This window comes from Argiope bruennichi, chromosome 6 (genome assembly GCF_947563725.1).
Source record: "Argiope bruennichi chromosome 6, qqArgBrue1.1, whole genome shotgun sequence".
NCBI lineage: Eukaryota > Metazoa > Arthropoda > Arachnida > Araneae > Araneidae > Argiope > Argiope bruennichi.
Genome location: NC_079156.1, coordinates 54657686 through 54675781, shown reverse-complemented (window position 1 = coordinate 54675781; position 18096 = coordinate 54657686). Strand labels below are relative to the sequence as shown.

General features: G+C 28.4%; 1 protein-coding gene across 1 annotated transcript in view; it reads left to right on the top strand.

The window, feature by feature from the left end:
- Positions 1-4284: 4284 nt before the first annotated feature.
- The window catches only part of LOC129972367 (alkaline phosphatase-like), a 156249-nt gene continuing 142437 nt past the window's right edge, over positions 4285-18096 (top strand). The window contains exon 1 of the mRNA XM_056086487.1: positions 4285-4605. Within this exon, the coding sequence (XP_055942462.1) occupies positions 4536-4605 (70 nt within the window). The 5' untranslated portion in view covers positions 4285-4535. The remainder of the gene's footprint in view (positions 4606-18096) is intronic.

The following is an 18096-nucleotide window of genomic DNA, read 5'->3' as shown; positions in this document are numbered from 1 at the left end:
TTCAGATGACGAGGATGACACTTGAGCTGGCATCCCCCTCTCCACACCACACCACATCAGCAGGTGGACATTTGGTCCGGACGGATTTAATGTACACCAGACCCGCTTACACGATGCTTCTTCGGTGGAATCGGGTTTCGAACTGAAACCCTCCTGTTCCGAAGCCGAGACCTTTCCACCAGGCCGCTGCGGCCCTGTAACTAGAGCTGGATAGCAAAGATATATATTTAAAAAAATCTTTCATATGCTTGTATACTAATTGCAAAAGAAGCTAAGAACAGCCTGGAACAAAAGAAAAAAAAAGGAGCAGACATAAAAAGAAAAAGTGGAGAAGGTCTAAATGGCTCAAGTAGAAGAGCCTACATAATATTCCACAGCAACAGTATCATTGAAATATAATTAGTAAATAATAAAATTTACCAAAAATAGGCAGTTTAAACTTTAAAAAAAAGCAAAGAGAAAAATATAAATAAACAAATGAAAAAAATAAGTAAATAAATGGGAAAAAAAAACAGAAAAAATGAATATATACCCTGATCAGTCTAAGGTAGAGTCTATGACCAGGAACAAAAGCTATATAAGCAGTTCTTTTTGCATTTTTTTTTTTTTGTACTCACAAGATACTGTCCACTTTTATACAGTGCTTCGCATTATGCATACTTTGAAAGGCTCAGGCAATTGTAGAATCCCATTTAAAGTTTGCAACTGTTCAGAACGCCTTAACACTTGAAGTATTAAGAGGAATGCTAAATTGCTTTACCACAAGATATAATTGACAAAAAAGTCTTTTTTTTTCTCTTTGTAATTAAAAAAAATATGGAATCCAAAATGAGAAAAATTAGTCCAGATAGGAGACAGGATAAATTATTATACATATACATACATATATATTTTGTATAAAACGGTGGTTTTCTATAACAAGGAACGGATATCCTGCATAGTAAAAGAAGCCATTGCATATGCAGAATTTCATTCTATGTGAATGGCAACACTTATGCAACATTTTTGTTAATAAGATATCGTTTGCTCATATCCATAGTTGAAAAAGAGGAAAAAATCAAATATTGCAGAAGTACATTTTTTTATAGAAGAATTTTGCTAAAATTGTAACAGTTCTGACAAAATACCAAAACTTTTGGAGAAAAGGCAAATGTTCGTGATTTCTTTTATTTACCCTAATACCATTCATCGTATCATTTTAGCTTTTTACGTTACATTCTTCAAAAAATTATTTGAGGACTCATCGACTTCTATCAAAATATGATGGTTTTTCAATAATTAAGTTTATAAATATATAACAATGACAATATATAAATACAAACTAGGATAAATTATTATACATATACATACATATTTTGTATAAAACGGTTTTCTATAACAAAGAACGGATTTTCTGCACAGTAAAAGAAGACATTGTATATGCAGAAATTCATTCTATGTGAATGGCAACATCTTTGTTAATAAGATATCGTTTGCTCATATCCATAGTTGAAAAAGAGGAAAAAATCAAATATTGCAGAAGTACATTTTTTTATAGAAGAATTTTGCTAAAATTGTAACAGTTCTGACAAAATACCAAAACTTTTGGAGAAAAGGCAAATGTTCGTGATTTCTTTTATTTACCCTAATACCATTCATCGTATCATTTTAGCTTTTTACGTTACATTCTTCAAAAAATTATTTGAGGACTCATCGACTTCTATCAAAATATGATGGTTTTTCAATAATTAAGTTTATAAATATATAACAATGACAATATATAAATACAAACTAGGATAAATTATTATACATATACATACATATTTTGTATAAAACGGTTTTCTATAACAAAGAACGGATTTTCTGCACAGTAAAAGAAGACATTGTATATGCAGAAATTCATTCTATGTGAATGGCAACATCTTTGTTAATAAGATATCGTTTGCTCATATCCATAGTTGAAAAAGAGGAAAAAATCAAATATTGCAGAAGTGCATTTTTTTATAGAAGAATTTTGCTAAAATTGTAACAGTTCTGACAAAATACCAAAACTTTTGGAGAAAAGGCAAATGTTCGTGATTTCTTTTATTTACCCTAATACCATTCATCGTATCATTTTAGCTTTTTACGTTACATTCTTCAAAAAATTATTTGAGAACTCATCGACTTCTATCAAAATATGATGGTTTTTCAATAATTAAGTTTATAAATATATAACAATGACAATATATAAATACAAACTAGGATAAATTATTATACATATACATACATATTTTGTATAAAACGGTTTTCTATAACAAAGAACGGATTTTCTGCACAGTAAAAGAAGACATTGTATATGCAGAAATTCATTCTATGTGAATGGCAACATCTTTGTTAATAAGATATCGTTTGCTCATATCCATAGTTGAAAAAGAGGAAAAAATCAAATATTGCAGAAGTGCATTTTTTTATAGAAGAATTTTGTAAAATTGTAACAGTTCTGACAAAATACCAAAACTTTTGGGAAAAAAGCAAATGTTCGTAATTTCCTTTATCTACCCTAATACGTTTCATTATATCCTTTTACCCTTTTACGTTACATTCTTCTAAAAATTATTTTAGATCTCGTGGATTTCTGTCAAAATATGATGGTTTTTTCAATAATTGAATTTATAAATACATAACAATGACAATATATAAATATACACCAATTGACAAATACATAACAATGAAATACATGAATTCCCTTCATATATTTCGTATCATAAATAATAAAAAAAAGAGCATAACTGAGATTTGAAATACATAATATTACTGTTATAAAAGAGAAATACCTGTTCCCAAAATTTGCAACATTTTGCTATCAATTTCTTTTTAACGCGCTATATTATGGTTTTTTTTGGGGGGGGGGAGGAGGTTAATGGAATGACCGGGTTATAACACATAATTATAAAAATAAAACATCTACTTTGAGCAACTGATAATGAATGATTATAAATGATTTCATTGAAATTAGTTCATTAATTATTTGTGTTGTCTTGCAAAGTAATGCATTTCATTTGTTTATTTAATGCGTTGCTACCATTAAGGAGTCAAAGAACGCATTCGTTACCTGCCAATACAATTTACTGAAAAACATCTGTCATTGAGTTTAATAATGACTTTTTCCTCGGACGAAATTCGGAAAAAAAGGAAATTAAATGGCCACGACTATTTGACATATATCTTGTACATTAATTGTCTTTTCCAATGCAATAATCATATATAATATTATCAATCTCTTTTCGAAATAATACACAAATTATTTCGAGACGAATCTCCTAATTTTGAATTCCATTCAGATGACAAGGGCTAATACGTGAGCTAAAGATTTCTTTTCCAAATTTCCATGCCTCCCATGCTTATAAGTATTTGAATCGTAATTTCAGAATTTAATATATATTACTTTCGAGGCATAAGGTTTCGATTCTGAAGCCCCGAGGTCTGGACTCGAGATAATTTAAAACCAAAGCCAAGAACAATTAAAAAAGTCATCTGATTTGCATTTGTTTATTTGACTAGTCAGCTAACACCATTTTATTATTAATCAAGTGTGGTTTATTTATATATTAAGTGGAAAAAAAGTAATAGTTACAGTTATGGATAAAATATACACAAACATTAATTATTTGACGGTATTGGATTTATTATTTAATAACTGATTGACTCAGTTCATAACTAGGACAAATATTTTACTCAAAATTTCACCAAAAAGAGCTTTTTTCTGAAATAAATGCAAAACATTCGATTTCTGACACCTAAAAGTTCCCTGCAGAACGCTTTTATGATACGTGCAAAATGTCAAATAATTCAAGTCGAAATTCTTTTAAAATAAATACCCCTCTTCGAATTGTCTTCGAAGAACTCCTCCTCAGTATTTTACAAAAGAAAAAAAAAAGAAGAAGAAGAACCTCCGGAGATTGCTTTCTTCTGATTTGATAACTTCTTCGTTTGGCACGTCTACCCCTCTGAAAAACTTCACATAAAAAACCAGGCCAGACATATTTATTTTTCCACACATCTGTTTCAAATGCAATAAAATTTTGACATTCAACTCGCAACAGCAGAGATAAAGAAAATTTCGCTCTTCCTACGTCTATGGAGAATAAATAATATTCTTTACTTTTTATCGCAACTAAAAACCTTATTGAAAAGTTCGATCAAGAACGATCTCCCACATCGTCAGAAATACATTGTCTTGGCGATCTTGGCGAAGCAGAACGGGAGCCGCTGGCGCAAAGGAAGAAAGATACTTATTGGTCCGCATTATCGTTTGCGCTTTCATAACAAGATCCAACAGTCTTTTCGGCGGGAATACGGAACTGTTGCTATTAATGAAAGATCTTTCTTTTTGTTCCAAAAAGATGGTGCAATAAGAGGCTTTAAAATTTTGCTTCTTGAAGAAAATAATAATTTATTAGCATTTTTATTCTGGACTTTAATACTTTTTTTTCCCTATTGTTTCGTCAGAATATATTTTCATCTTAATTTTTCATGTGGAAAGTAGACAAAAGATAATTTTGAATATTTTGACGATGGAAGTTTACACGTGTTTGCCAATTGTTTTACTCTTTATCAATGGACTTCAGATCACTTTGGGGCAAGGTAAGGAACAATAATTTTATTTTTTTCTTCTCTTTTCTGTTTGGATTTTTTAAACCATCGAGTTATTTTAAAGATTCGCATTAATGGAGGAAAAAATATTCTATTACGTTTTTTATTAAATTCTCTTAGAAATTGCAGTTAATTTTGAAGAGAAGTTAATAAAAAATTGTTTTGCGTTTGTGTCAGTTTCCGATTTCTAAATTTTAATTTTTGTTTTCAATTTAAAGAGCTTTTTGAATTTTATTTTAGATTAGTCGCTTTCTTATCCGAACAAATTTAATATCATAAAATAAAAATTGTGAAATTATTTTCATTAAATTTGTAATTCTTTTTATGGATAAATTAAAAAAATTATCTCGGTAATACAAATAATCAGAATTTTCTTCGATTCTGTAAAGAAATCATATCTATTTTTTTATTTTTATAGATATTTTAATGTTTCAATTATCATTTTCAAATATGTTTATATAATTAATATGGTATAAAAAGTATATTATAAGTAATTTTATAAAATTAACTTAAACAATTGAAAAGGGTCTTTTAAAATATTACAATTCTTAAAAATTTTATAATTTACAGTTTTGTTGCTAAATTTTTTTAAACTTATTATCAAATTGATAAATATATTTAAAAGGAAATTTAAGATTATGTATAATTCTGATATAAAAATTGTGAAGTTTTAATTTGATTACCTTAAAATGATTCCATTTATTATGATTGCTATTATTTATCAGACGTTAGTTCCAAAAATAATAACACTAGAAAAAATTGTTTTTATTTTTAACATTTAATTCAAAAGTAACTCAACGTTTAATAGCATTTTTTGTATTGAACCAGTCATTAACACTCACTGAATAAAGCCTACATATGGTCTTAAAGATTCATTCAATTTACGTATGCAATGCAGATCCATATTCAATCTATTCATTGATACAACACTGCAATGATTTTTAAAAACTGTATGCATAAATAACTGCAAGTAAATTAAATAATAATAATTTCTTTCGAAGCTATTTGTTTGTATTATTTCTTTAAATTCTCCTTCATTATTTTTTAATAAAATGGTTTTTAGTTTAATAATTGGAAAAGAAAAATAAATGTTAAGAGTTTTCAAATCGCCATATTAAAAACTATACTATTTTTATTTAAAACTGCAACATTTAAAAAATGATTTAATTTAATATATAAATTTATGGGTTTTATATATAATACAAATTATAAATATATTTCATATTATCAAAGTTGATTTTTTGTTTGTTTTGCAAAAATTTATATAGTCCTCCTCTTTTAAAAAAAGCTATTAGTGTTTAAATGAGTCTTCGAATTTTGTATAAGTGTAAGAGTTAATACGCCTTTGCGTTATTAATTATCATTACTAAATAGAAAGATATTTAGTTAGCTGAAATTTACTAAACAAAATTTCATAATCAATTTAAGTAATTTGCAAATATATATTTGAAAACAATAATTCTTAATCCATATTCAAAGACGAATTAAGATTTATAAAAAATGCATACTTATGGTATATATACACTTTGTATTAAATTACTAAATAGGTATTGTTTTGATAGAGAAATTTATTTCATTAAAATGGAATTCATAAAAATACTCCCTTTAAAAAGCGATTAATTTTGATCATATCGGTATTCCTCGAATTAGATATAACTTTTGGTATACTATGCTATTTATTATATTTCTTTTAATATTTGAGGTTATCAAACCAACAAATCATTCCTTTTTCTTGTAAAGTTTTAAATATTATGTTAATAATGGTTATCGTTTATTTTTATATGTGTGTTATTTTATTTTTTTATATTTATGAACCGCAGTTAATTTATTATTTTGAATTTCTACAATGTTAATTCCAATTTTTATTGTCCATCATTATTTATATTTATATAATAAATAAATATGAAGACGAGGTTATTGGTTCATAATTCGTAAATTTGTGTACCGAATTTTTTTTTTCTAGATCATGTTCGCTTCATACGGTTTCATCACAATATATAAAACAACAATTACATTTTGCACCTTTTATTATATTACATTATACTGAGTATAATTTATATTTTAAAAGAAAACGCTTTGAATTCTGCTTTTAATTTTCGTTTCTTTCAAATATTTATCTTAAAATTCGCCATAACTTTCCTATCATGTGTGTACGTTGAAAATACAAGTAACTGATAAACCGAATTCTTACAGGCTAGCGAACATATTATCTTATTAATGTTTGTTCAATATTATCTTGAAACTTATATTTTCAGATAAACATTGCATTTCCTTTAATACATCCCCTTTCCATTGACCCTTTCAGTACAATGTTCCTTTTCATTTGTCTCAATGCGTTCTCTCATAAACTTATGACGTGATCGTAAATCGCATACAAGAAAGAATTTCAAAATAAAACTTAATTTAAAACATTATTTTGTTTACAATATTCAGAGTAGAATATATATTAAATAATTTTTATATTTTCTCTACTCATAATTAAGTAGAATGCCGTGTATCTGTGTGTGTGTGTTCGAGATCTATAAGCCATACCGTTTTACTAAGAACTAGAAAACTTTGCACTTCATTTTTAGAGGGTAGAAATATGCACTTCAGAGTGATTTTTGAAAGTTTTAAATGGAATTTTAATTAATGAAAATTAAACGAGTTTCCAAAAATATTACAGAGCAAAAACTAATTTTGTTTTATTTTAAAATTCAAAAAAAATTTATCTTTACAATGACATCAATTTTTACTGTATAATTTTTTTCACTTTTTAATAAAAATTAAAATTTGAAGAAAAAAACTATAATTAAACTTTAATTTAAAAATATTTGAAGCGTATTTTACAATAATATATTTCTTGACTAAATTGAAGTTCAAATCGTTTGCTGCCAATATTTTCATCCTGGTATTTTTTTGATTGAAAATAATCTGGATATCAAATTACTCAATATTAAAATGACTAGAGTATCTATGGTATGTTTAAAAAATTTTTGACAATTTTTGTACTTGAATTGAAATTTTATTTCAAAATGTTATAAAGGCGGAATTTTTTTCAAATCTGCATTTGTTTTCAAAGACTGCTGTTCTTTCATATAATGTAATTGGATTCAGGAGAAAAAACAATGAAATAACATATCGCAATGTAAAATAGTAAGAAATATTTGTCTATTATAATTTCAACTTTAAAAATATTTTGCCACGGAAGGCATTATGATATAAGTGAAACAATATATATAACTGAAATTTTTAATAACAATTAGTCACAGCAAATCAAATGATTGCAAAAACGATTAATATAAAATAATTGTACACATACGGATTGAATTTTTGTGTTTCAATGTATACTTTTTATAATCCTTCCTATTCGTTATATATAGATGAAAGAATTTTCTTTTTTCTGTGTCCACTGATTGTGACAACCAAATCGAAAATGCACTGAAATGAAGAAAAATTAATAATTCCTACAACATTTAAATTATTATATTGAATCCTCTCGTTTTAAAATTCGTTCAAAATATACTTGTTCATTAACAAATTCTAGAGTTCTTCGTAATTCAGCATATTTACTAATATTCTTTTACTATAAGTATTGCCATTCACCCAGCCTCCAAAATATTAAATACATTTTTTGTTATTTTTAATACATTTATATTTATTATAAACATTTTGTACAGTTTTACATATTGCAATACTCTTATATAAAATATTATATGCCTTTCTATCTGTTGAACTAATTTCTACTATTACTTTCCGTTCTACCGTTGTCGTATGTCCACAACGAATTCTGCAAATATTTTCTTAATTACTGCGTTATTATTATCTTTAATTATAATATATTTGTTACCATACGATCAAAAGAAATTCTATATTTTCTTAATCACTGCATTATTATTTTTTCTATATTGTTACTACTTTTAATTATATCGGTCTTGTAACAGTTTCATCGGACAGAAATATTAAATATACGTTCATGCAATTGCAATTTAATTGAAAATAAATATTAAGAAATGTAAGAATTAGTAAGATAAAAAAAAAAACTCATCAGTGAACTGATAATTTTTTAAAATTTTCAAGAGGATGTGAAATTTTTTTTTCTGTGGATTATTATATTTAAGAGGATGTGAAATTTTTTTTTCTGTGGATTATTATATTTAAGAGGATGTGAAATTTTTTTTTCTGTGGATTATTATATTTAAGAGGATGTGAAATTTTTTTTTCTGTGGATTATTATATTTAAGAGGATGTGAAATTTTTTTTTCTGTGGATTATTATATTTAAGAGGATGTGAAATTTTTTTTTCTGTGGATTATTATATTTAAGAGGATGTGAAATTTTTTTTTCTGTGGATTATTATATTTAAGAGGATGTGAAATTTTTTTTTCTGTGGATTATTATATTTAAGAGGATGTGAAATTTTTTTTTCTGTGGATTATTATATTTAAGAGGATGTGAAATTTTTTTTTCTGTGGCTTATTATATTTAAATCTATCCCTAAAAAATATTAAAATTAATTTTGAAATTAGAAACTACGGCGACAAACCCCTATAAAATATTTATAGCGATTTTTTTTATTGATATTATCGACAACACTGGGTTGCATAACAACAGTGATATTACGTTTTTTTTTATCATCATGTAAAATCCTGAGAGATAACTTTGCGTAACCAGCGTGAATGGTCTCCCGAAAACTTTCTCGCATACACTGTAGCAAACATATTATATTAATGATCGTCTTACTTAGCATTGGCATATAATAGTTACGAAATATTAACCTTTGGTGTGAATTTAGCCTTTTCTTAATCTTTTGTGTGATCCTTGGTGAGAATTATTGACGATTGAAAGCTATAGGGCGTTAAAAGTATCCAAAAATCGAATTTGGGATATCGAGGAGTTTTCCCCACCCGATTGAAACTAAAATTTGATCAAAACTACATTTGTAGTCACAAAATCACATACTAAATGTGATATATTTAAGTCAATGCGCTTTTAAGTTACATGAATATATTGATAGACGGTCGATAGATTTTGCTCAATATTTGATAACATCTATACTGAAGATGTTAAATCTGTGTACTACATTTTACCAATCTAGATCTCTTCGTTTTGTAGTTATCGTGATAAAGTAAATTCGAAAAGCCGGACAGACAGACTTCCTCTGAAAGGATTTTGCGTAAAATATGAAAGAAATCTACAAATTTTGTTTTAAAGACGTATACCGAATTTCATCCGTCTAGCTCAAAGCGTTTTTGAGTTATCTTTGTCACATACCGATAGACAGAACAGACGGACGGACATTTCACAAAATTTTGTTTTTCGAACTCAGGAAAGTCTAACATGTAATGAATAGTTAAAATCACGAGTTCGAATTTTTTGACAATATTTTCTTATTTCGTATACGAGAGAGTAAAAATATACGAAAAGATTAATCGGAAAACACTTCTGATTTTTTTTTCTGTGATATGTTTCGTTCTGGGCTTTCTCCTTCGAATATCATTTTTTATAGCACTTAGTTTGACTGCGCATCTCAGATATAGACAGCGCAGCACGGCTGTCTGGACGATGGATCAGATACAGATCTTACATTCACTACTTTGCCCCTGATTGCCGTCACATATCTATTCCAAAATGCCGTTATTTGCATTGATAAAATCCCACAAAGAAATCGATAATATACTTTACAAAGTATGTAATTTAAAGCAGTCAGACATTCTGGATTAAGGAGGAAAGGGTTCTATCGTAACATTTTGTTCCAGTTTTATTTTTTTAATATGATCATGTATTTATTTCTATTTTAGATAAAATGTTCCCTATTATCCCACTTTTTGAATATAACTATCTCATTCACAATGAAAAACTTTTTTAAATATTAATATTATTTCGTGAATTCGGTTTCTCCATAATATTTTCCCCCATTTTTCACTGTTTAAACAATACCATTGACAGCATTTTATCTCATAATGACAGTTCTCTATTGCGAGTCCTTTCAAAACTGTTAATTTATGTTATGTGTCATCTTATATTATCGTTTGTGTCTTTGTCAGGATCTCAGACATCCCCCCCCCCCTTTTTTTATCTCGTTATCCCTAATCAACTCTGTTCCCCCTTTCAATCTGGTTGTTTCAGTTTGAAGTTCAAATTATCAGGTATCGTTATGCAAAATAGCTTTACGATCGTTTTTTTTTCTGGCGCAATATTTATAAAAAAAGCCAGAAAAGATTTTAAACACTTCATAATTTAAAATGAGGAGGGAGAATTTATATTAACCTTATGTTGGAATGCTAACATAAAAAATCCACAAAATGTATCTGTGAGTATTTTTTGCTCAAATAGAGTAATAATTGAAAAATGCACTGCATATTTCGTATAATATGTCTAAAGTCATTCCGATACATTTAAAAGTACTTATTCTTAAAATTATAATTAATTATGATCGTTAAAATCGTGATAAAAAATGAGCTCTAAACCTTTAAGTAAAAGTTTAAATTTTTACTTACATTTTAAAATTTTACTTCAGATAGTAGTTTAAAATGTAAGTAGCTAAGAGTTTATGATGTATATCGTACACGAAAAGTCAAAAGAAGTGAATTCACTGTCGAGGGCCACCGATTTCTGTGAACAAAACCAATTACTCTTAATTAGTTCAATGACATAATTTATTTTCCCGAAGCACTTTCCGAGATTTACTCGTGCAACATTTGACTCTTAACTATTTATTTCCCTCTTAACTATTTGATGATACGAAGATGTGAATGTTTACTGTTAAGTGTAATAAAGACAATTGCTCAAGAACTTGAGAGTTGCATGACCCCTTTCTCTTGAAAAAGGAAGAAAATTCGATTATAGGGAAAATAATTTAAGAATCTTGGATCAAAAGATAATGCATATGAAACAAATTGTAAAGATTTATCCTCACTGCAGCCTAGCTTATTAGAAACTACATGGTCTAAGTAAAACTATCCTCCGCATTTTTTGAAGATCTCACCAGAGATTAAAATGAGAAATCGTAACGACAAAAACTAGTGGGTGTTATATCCAGAAACATTTCTCTTACACCCTGTAATAAAAGTGCTATCTGAGATATCGCCAATCATGGCACTGGTAACCAATTACGAAATATCAACTTTTGGCGCGGATTTAACATTTTTACTGAATCTATCGTGTTATCCTTGGCGAGTTCTTTAGCGATTCATCCCTGGCTTGCCGTTTAAAGTATCCAAAAACTGAATTTGTGTTTTGGACACATTTTTTCAATCTATTGAAACAAAGAATTTACACAAAGCTGCCCTTCTAGTGACAAAATCCCAAAACTGTTTTGATGAATTTAAGTCATTGCGTTTTAAAACTATCGCGTTTACATATTCCTGAAAGTATAGACCGAAAAACATTCAACTAATGCTGGATTTGGTTTCAAAATTTGAAATATTTCTACACTATAAATGTTAAATCAGTGCACTTAATTTTCTTAACTACCTCTATAAGTTTCGTAATTATCGTGTTAACTTATATTCGTACAAACGGACAGACGAAATTCCACTGAAGAGATTTTACTCAAAATTTTATAAAAATCTGAAAATTCGATGTAAAGATCGTACACCAAATTTCAACCGTCTAGGTCAAAGCGTTTTTTAGTTATCTTTGTGACAGACAGACAGACGGATATTTTCCAAAAATGAATTTTCTGTGGGCGAACATGCAACTCACTGTAATCGAAAACGTGGAGGTTCATCAAAATCTTCTGTTCAAATTTTTCGATGATTATTATACTTTCTTTATACTAGGTATACGAGACAGTAAAAATGTTGTAACTTTAAAATATTAATTATTAAGAGATTTTATTATTTTAGCCAAATAATTTTACGGTAAGGTAACGGTCCTTTATAATTACATTTCAAACTAAACGTTCTTACTGTGTTTTATACGGTAAATATTATTAGTTTAAAAGAAATTAGATTTAATTTTTTTATATAAATATAATAATTTAACAAATGGGCATATATTAAACTATAAAATCATTCAGTGCCAAATCATATAATATAAAATATAACTATTAAACAAAATACAATTTAATTAGTATGCTGGAAGCATAATTGTCTTATAAAATCAAAACACCTAAATATACTACAACACGAAAAAAATTATTATGTTTACGCAAGAGATGCAGATCTTTTGGAGAAAGAATCAACATACCATGAAACACTGAAATCTTTCAAACATCAACATTCTTTGATGAATATCGGCATTCACTAAATCTTCATTTGATAATCACCAAACGATAACGTCGACATTCACTAGAGAATAGTGAGAATCTCTTCTTTTGATTTTTCACTGTGTTTGTCTCTATTTTCGAGCAGGAAAAATTATGCTTATTGAATAATAAACAAATAAAAGATTTGCATCGTATTTCAAAAATTCTTTAAAATATATGCAACTGAAACCAATGACAAAGAACTTCGAATAAAAGAATTAATTCCAAAATTTTTCTTTAAGAGAATAAAATATTCACCGTCACCTACTTATATAAATAACAGAAAAGAGCCAAAAATGTAAAGATTTATCACAGATTGAACATTTCATCTGTAAAGCAAACAATGTTTTAGAAAAATTGAAAATTTCCTCGAACATTTTGTGTTTGATGAATTGTTCGAAAAGGAGCATTAAGAGGATTAAAAGATGAAATGTTCGAAAATAAATATTAAAAATGTATGCTCTTCGAGTGATATTGTTTCTCACAGTGTTTACAATATGAGTTTAATTTGTTAAAGATTCAAAAACGTGTATTTTTAAAAATTTGATTTTACGAAATGCCGAAAGAAAAAAATAAAGTATTTGATAGTTAACGAAACAAATGTTTATTAACAAAGAGATTAAATTTCATTGTAAAATACTAACAATTTTGAAGAAAATAAGATTGAAAGTATCAAGATGTTGGGAACGAGATTACATATAAGTAATGCCCAGTAAGGAACACCTTTTAAAAATAAGTTTTTGTTTTGAGAAATAATGAGATGTTTTGATACCTTTCAGTTTAATTAAAAACCTTCAAGTTAATAATTGGTGCCGAAGAAAAAAATACCCGGGTAAGACATACTAGTTAATTTAAACTTTCGACACGAACACGAATTAACTCGAACTAACGAGCATCCGAACGTGATTACATATAATATTTTAGTTGCCCAGTTGGCAACACCTTTTTAAAATTAGTTTTTGTTTTGAGAGAAATAAAGAGATGTTTTGATACCTTGCAGTCTAATTTAAAACCTACAAGTTAATACAATTAATAAAAATAAAAAAAATTGTGTCTATATTAACGCCAAATTATTTGATTTATCATAATATTTTAACTTTTTACTAAAATACAAATTAATTGAAAGAATTTACAAAGTAATGTTGAAATAAAAAAAAAACACTACGCAATACAAAAAAAATCATAAAATTGTAAGGAATTTTCTATAACCAAAGAAAAAAAAAACAAAAAAAATGCGCGTACAGAATAAATTCGTATAAAGCGCTGTGCAAATACTGGCTAGATTCATTTTTCCTGTCTGGCTTAAACTCTCGAAGAAAACAGATATCGATTCTTGTATCACAAAGGGACTTTTATAAACAAATATATATTTTTAGAGCCTTCCGTTTGTATAAAAACAACAGTTTTCGAGTGATATATCGTTTCAAATATAAAGCTACGTATTTCGCTTTCAGTTGCCAGGAAGAGTTTTAAACAAAGCCGAAAGAAAAATGATATGAAGATATCAAAAATAGATGTTTAAATATATCTCTTGCATTTTTTAATAGAATTTTTTTTGAAAGTTTCAACGTCGTTTTCAAAATATGTGGTAAGCGTAATTTTTAACTTTCGCAATTATATTCCCATCATTATTAGAATTATTATTTTACTTTTACAGTTTGAATAATTTTGATAGAACTAGGTTATTAGCCCAAATTTTGTATTTTAATCGTTTTATTTTACACCAGAAAGAGATCTGGTAATTTTTTTTTTACATAAACACACTCGGAAATTTAAGGAATGAAACATTACTCGGAAATTTAAGTAATGCCATTATTGTTTATCGATTTTTTGGGGTAGAGTTCCCGAATCTTTGCTTATAGATGCTTAGGATTTCGATATCTGAGTTTTTCGATGTTTCCGAAATGTCCTAGTGGTAACCAGCATCGTGACCGGAGTTTTCTAAGTTCGATGTTTCCGAAATGTCCTAGTGGTAACCAGCATCGCGACCGGAGTTTTCTAAGTTCGATGTTTCCGAAATGTCCTAGTGGTAACCAGCATCGCGACCGGAGTTTTCTAAGTTCGATGTTTCCGAAATGTCCTAGTGGTAACCAGCATCGCGACCGGAGTTTTCTAAGTTCGATGTTTCCGAAATGTCCTAGTGGTAACCAGCATCGCGACCGGAGTTTTCTAAGTTCGATGTTTCCGAAATGTCCTAGTGGTAACCAGCATCGCGACCGGAGTTTTCTAAGTTCGATGTTTCCGAAATGTCCTAGTGGTAACCAGCATCGCGACCGGAGTTTTCTAAGTTCGATGTTTCCGAAATGTCCTAGTGGTAACCAGCATTGCGACCGGAGTTTTCTAAGTTCGATGTGCGATTTCATTAAAAGAGAAATGCATGTGAGTATTACATTGGTTACGTCGACGTTAACTCTAACGTTTAATATCTAGCATTTTTTTTAGGTAGAAAGACAGTATTAAAAACGGCTCTTATATCAATCTCGATTTTAAATACTGTCAAATTTATTTTAAACATTTTCTGTTGGTATCTAGTAAGAGAGTGAGGAGCGGTTCTGGGGTCAATCTTCGATTTTTGACCTGGTAAAAATTTATTTCAGGCGTTCTTCCATTGGTATTGAAGGGCAATGTGAGGAACATCTTGGTGTTCCTCGATATTTAGACATGGCTTACGTCGAATGTTATCATGTTGGTGTTGAGTGGCCAAGTGAGAAATGGCTTTAGAATCATCCTCGAATTTTGACCACCGTTTAAATTTACGTTTAACGTTCTTCCTTTGATATGAGGTAGCATTGTGGGGACTAATTCTAGCCTCATTCTCAATGTCTGAAATCGGTTTAAATTTACGAAATTAGTTTTTGTGTTACTTAGATTGAGGATAAAATCTAAGTTCAGCAATCAAAAGCCAGTAAACATGAATTAAAAAATTCATTTTGCGATAAGAATTTAGCCAACGTATTCTATAATTTGTGCGTTCATATATATTTAAAATCTGCAGACTTTGTCTACATTTTTAATTTTTAGTACAAATTTTATTTTTATTTAATCATCATATATTAATAAAGTAATTTAAATTTTTTAAAATTAAATTTCGAATGTTTCTAAGCCTGTCTGTCAAACATTTTTAAAATTCAAGCACCTCTGCTTCAATATTTCAATCAGGATGCACTTGGTTCCTCCTATTCCTTGATGAGATGCCAAAAAAATAATTTCCATTTATTTTATTTATATTACTTTTTTATTTTATAAAAAAAATATTAACACAGCGAAATAGCGTGTTCCGTCCTCTTATTTGCGAACGAGCATTGGGCCTTGCAAGCCTGAAGAATGTTTTTCAAACAAGCCACAAAGGAAATTACATTTGTGATATAAAAAATGTTACATGTACAAAAGCAGGATAGACAAAACACAAAAGAATATTGACTGGTAAAAATAAGGGAAAATGGAAGGGAAATTATATTTTAAAAAATTTCTTGAATTTCGTAGGCCATCCTCTGAGGTTAAAAATGCAAAATTATTTTAATTGACAAAAACAATATATATATATATATATATATATATATATATATACTAATCGGTTAAATACGAAGTTCTCTAGAGAACATGTCAATAGAATGTTTGATACTGCTATTTTTCATAGAATGTTTTTCGTAGATGAGTCAAAAAGTTAAAATATCCCATTTGTGGTGCAGTGGATGAAAGCAGGGCATGTACAAAAAATATAAATCGGGGGTGGGGGTGGAGGGAAGTTATGTTTTTTTCTTTGCCATTAATCAGGTATCATTCAGTAACTGGTGCCTGGCATTATTGAGTAACTAGTAAGTCAATTTGAATTTAAACGACCAATTGCTCGACACTGTGGGGTTGATTTCTGCAGATTCCTCTCCAGTCGAAGCATTTATGTAGGCCAGTTTCTCCTGTTTGTCCTGTTGGAAAATTAATCCCATATATAGGAACTACGTCAAACTTGTACATCAGGTGTTAGGTGTCCCGGACATGTTTGACTATCAAAGTATGAAATATTTTTCCTTTATGAAGAATATTTAATTCATTGTTTTGGTTTAATTCATTGTTTTGGTTTTTTTTAAAGTTTGCTGCACAGTTAGTTATTTGGTGGATGTCAGATAAGATCTGCAACTGTTGAACATTTGAAGTATTTCAAGTTCTTACTGTTGCAAATTTTTGATATTTGTTTATGTTGTTTTAAAGATATGCTCGTCCTAGATGAGATGTTACTTTGTTAACAATATCTCAGATATGATAGTCACAGATTAATTAACGAAATATAGTTGGAAAATCTCATACATATAATGAAAAGTATAATTTTTCTACAATAATTTCTTGAGACATTAAACACATAGCAGAATTATGACATAAAAAAAATTATTTGATCTTAAAAATGATAAAATTTGATTCCGAAAACGTTGAAATCCGTATTTTCTTGAAAATGTGATGCCAAATACAAAATAAAAATAATTTTGAAAGAAAATATTAACTTTAGATCATTAACCTTTGCTATAATACACTATAAAAAGTGTACATAAAATTTGAAGGTTTACATCCTATAACTACATTATGTTCACGATTATTTAAATTAAAACTAATCCTTAAAAGAAAAACAGACACCAAAACAGAAGTTGGCTGATCGCCAAAAGATAAGAATCTCCTCGGTAAGAGATTCTTATATAAAGATATAGAAACATTTAAAAATAAGATAAACAAATAACACTTCATTTAAAATGTTACGATATATCAATCTAGCTTTTTTAAGATGAGAACATTTATTGTCTGAATACTATCTGAAAAGACACATCAGATATGCTTAATGTCCTTGTAATAAATTTAATTCTAATTATTATTAAAATATTTTTTAAATCAAATTTGTCAATTTAAGTACTCAAAACGATTAGAAATTTAAGATATCGATATTTTTTCTGATAATTTAGTAGAAATATAGATATAATTTTCAGTAAAATTTGTTTTAAAGCTTCATACGTAAGATTAAGTCATATCACTGATTCTCCGACCGCCGCAACAGCAACACTGGCGGGAACTGTAGTTGAGTCCTAAGGGCCATCACCGGCCACGGTACAACCCTACCCTAAGGAAGCACGCCCCATCATCGATGGGAGGAGCCAGACCCTCACCTTTTCGTGTACCCTCCAGGGTAGCGAGAACAAACAACCAAGCCGGAAGCTTCTCATCCTCATCGAGGTGTCCCCCCGGAGGGTCATGCATAGTAATAAATAAGATTA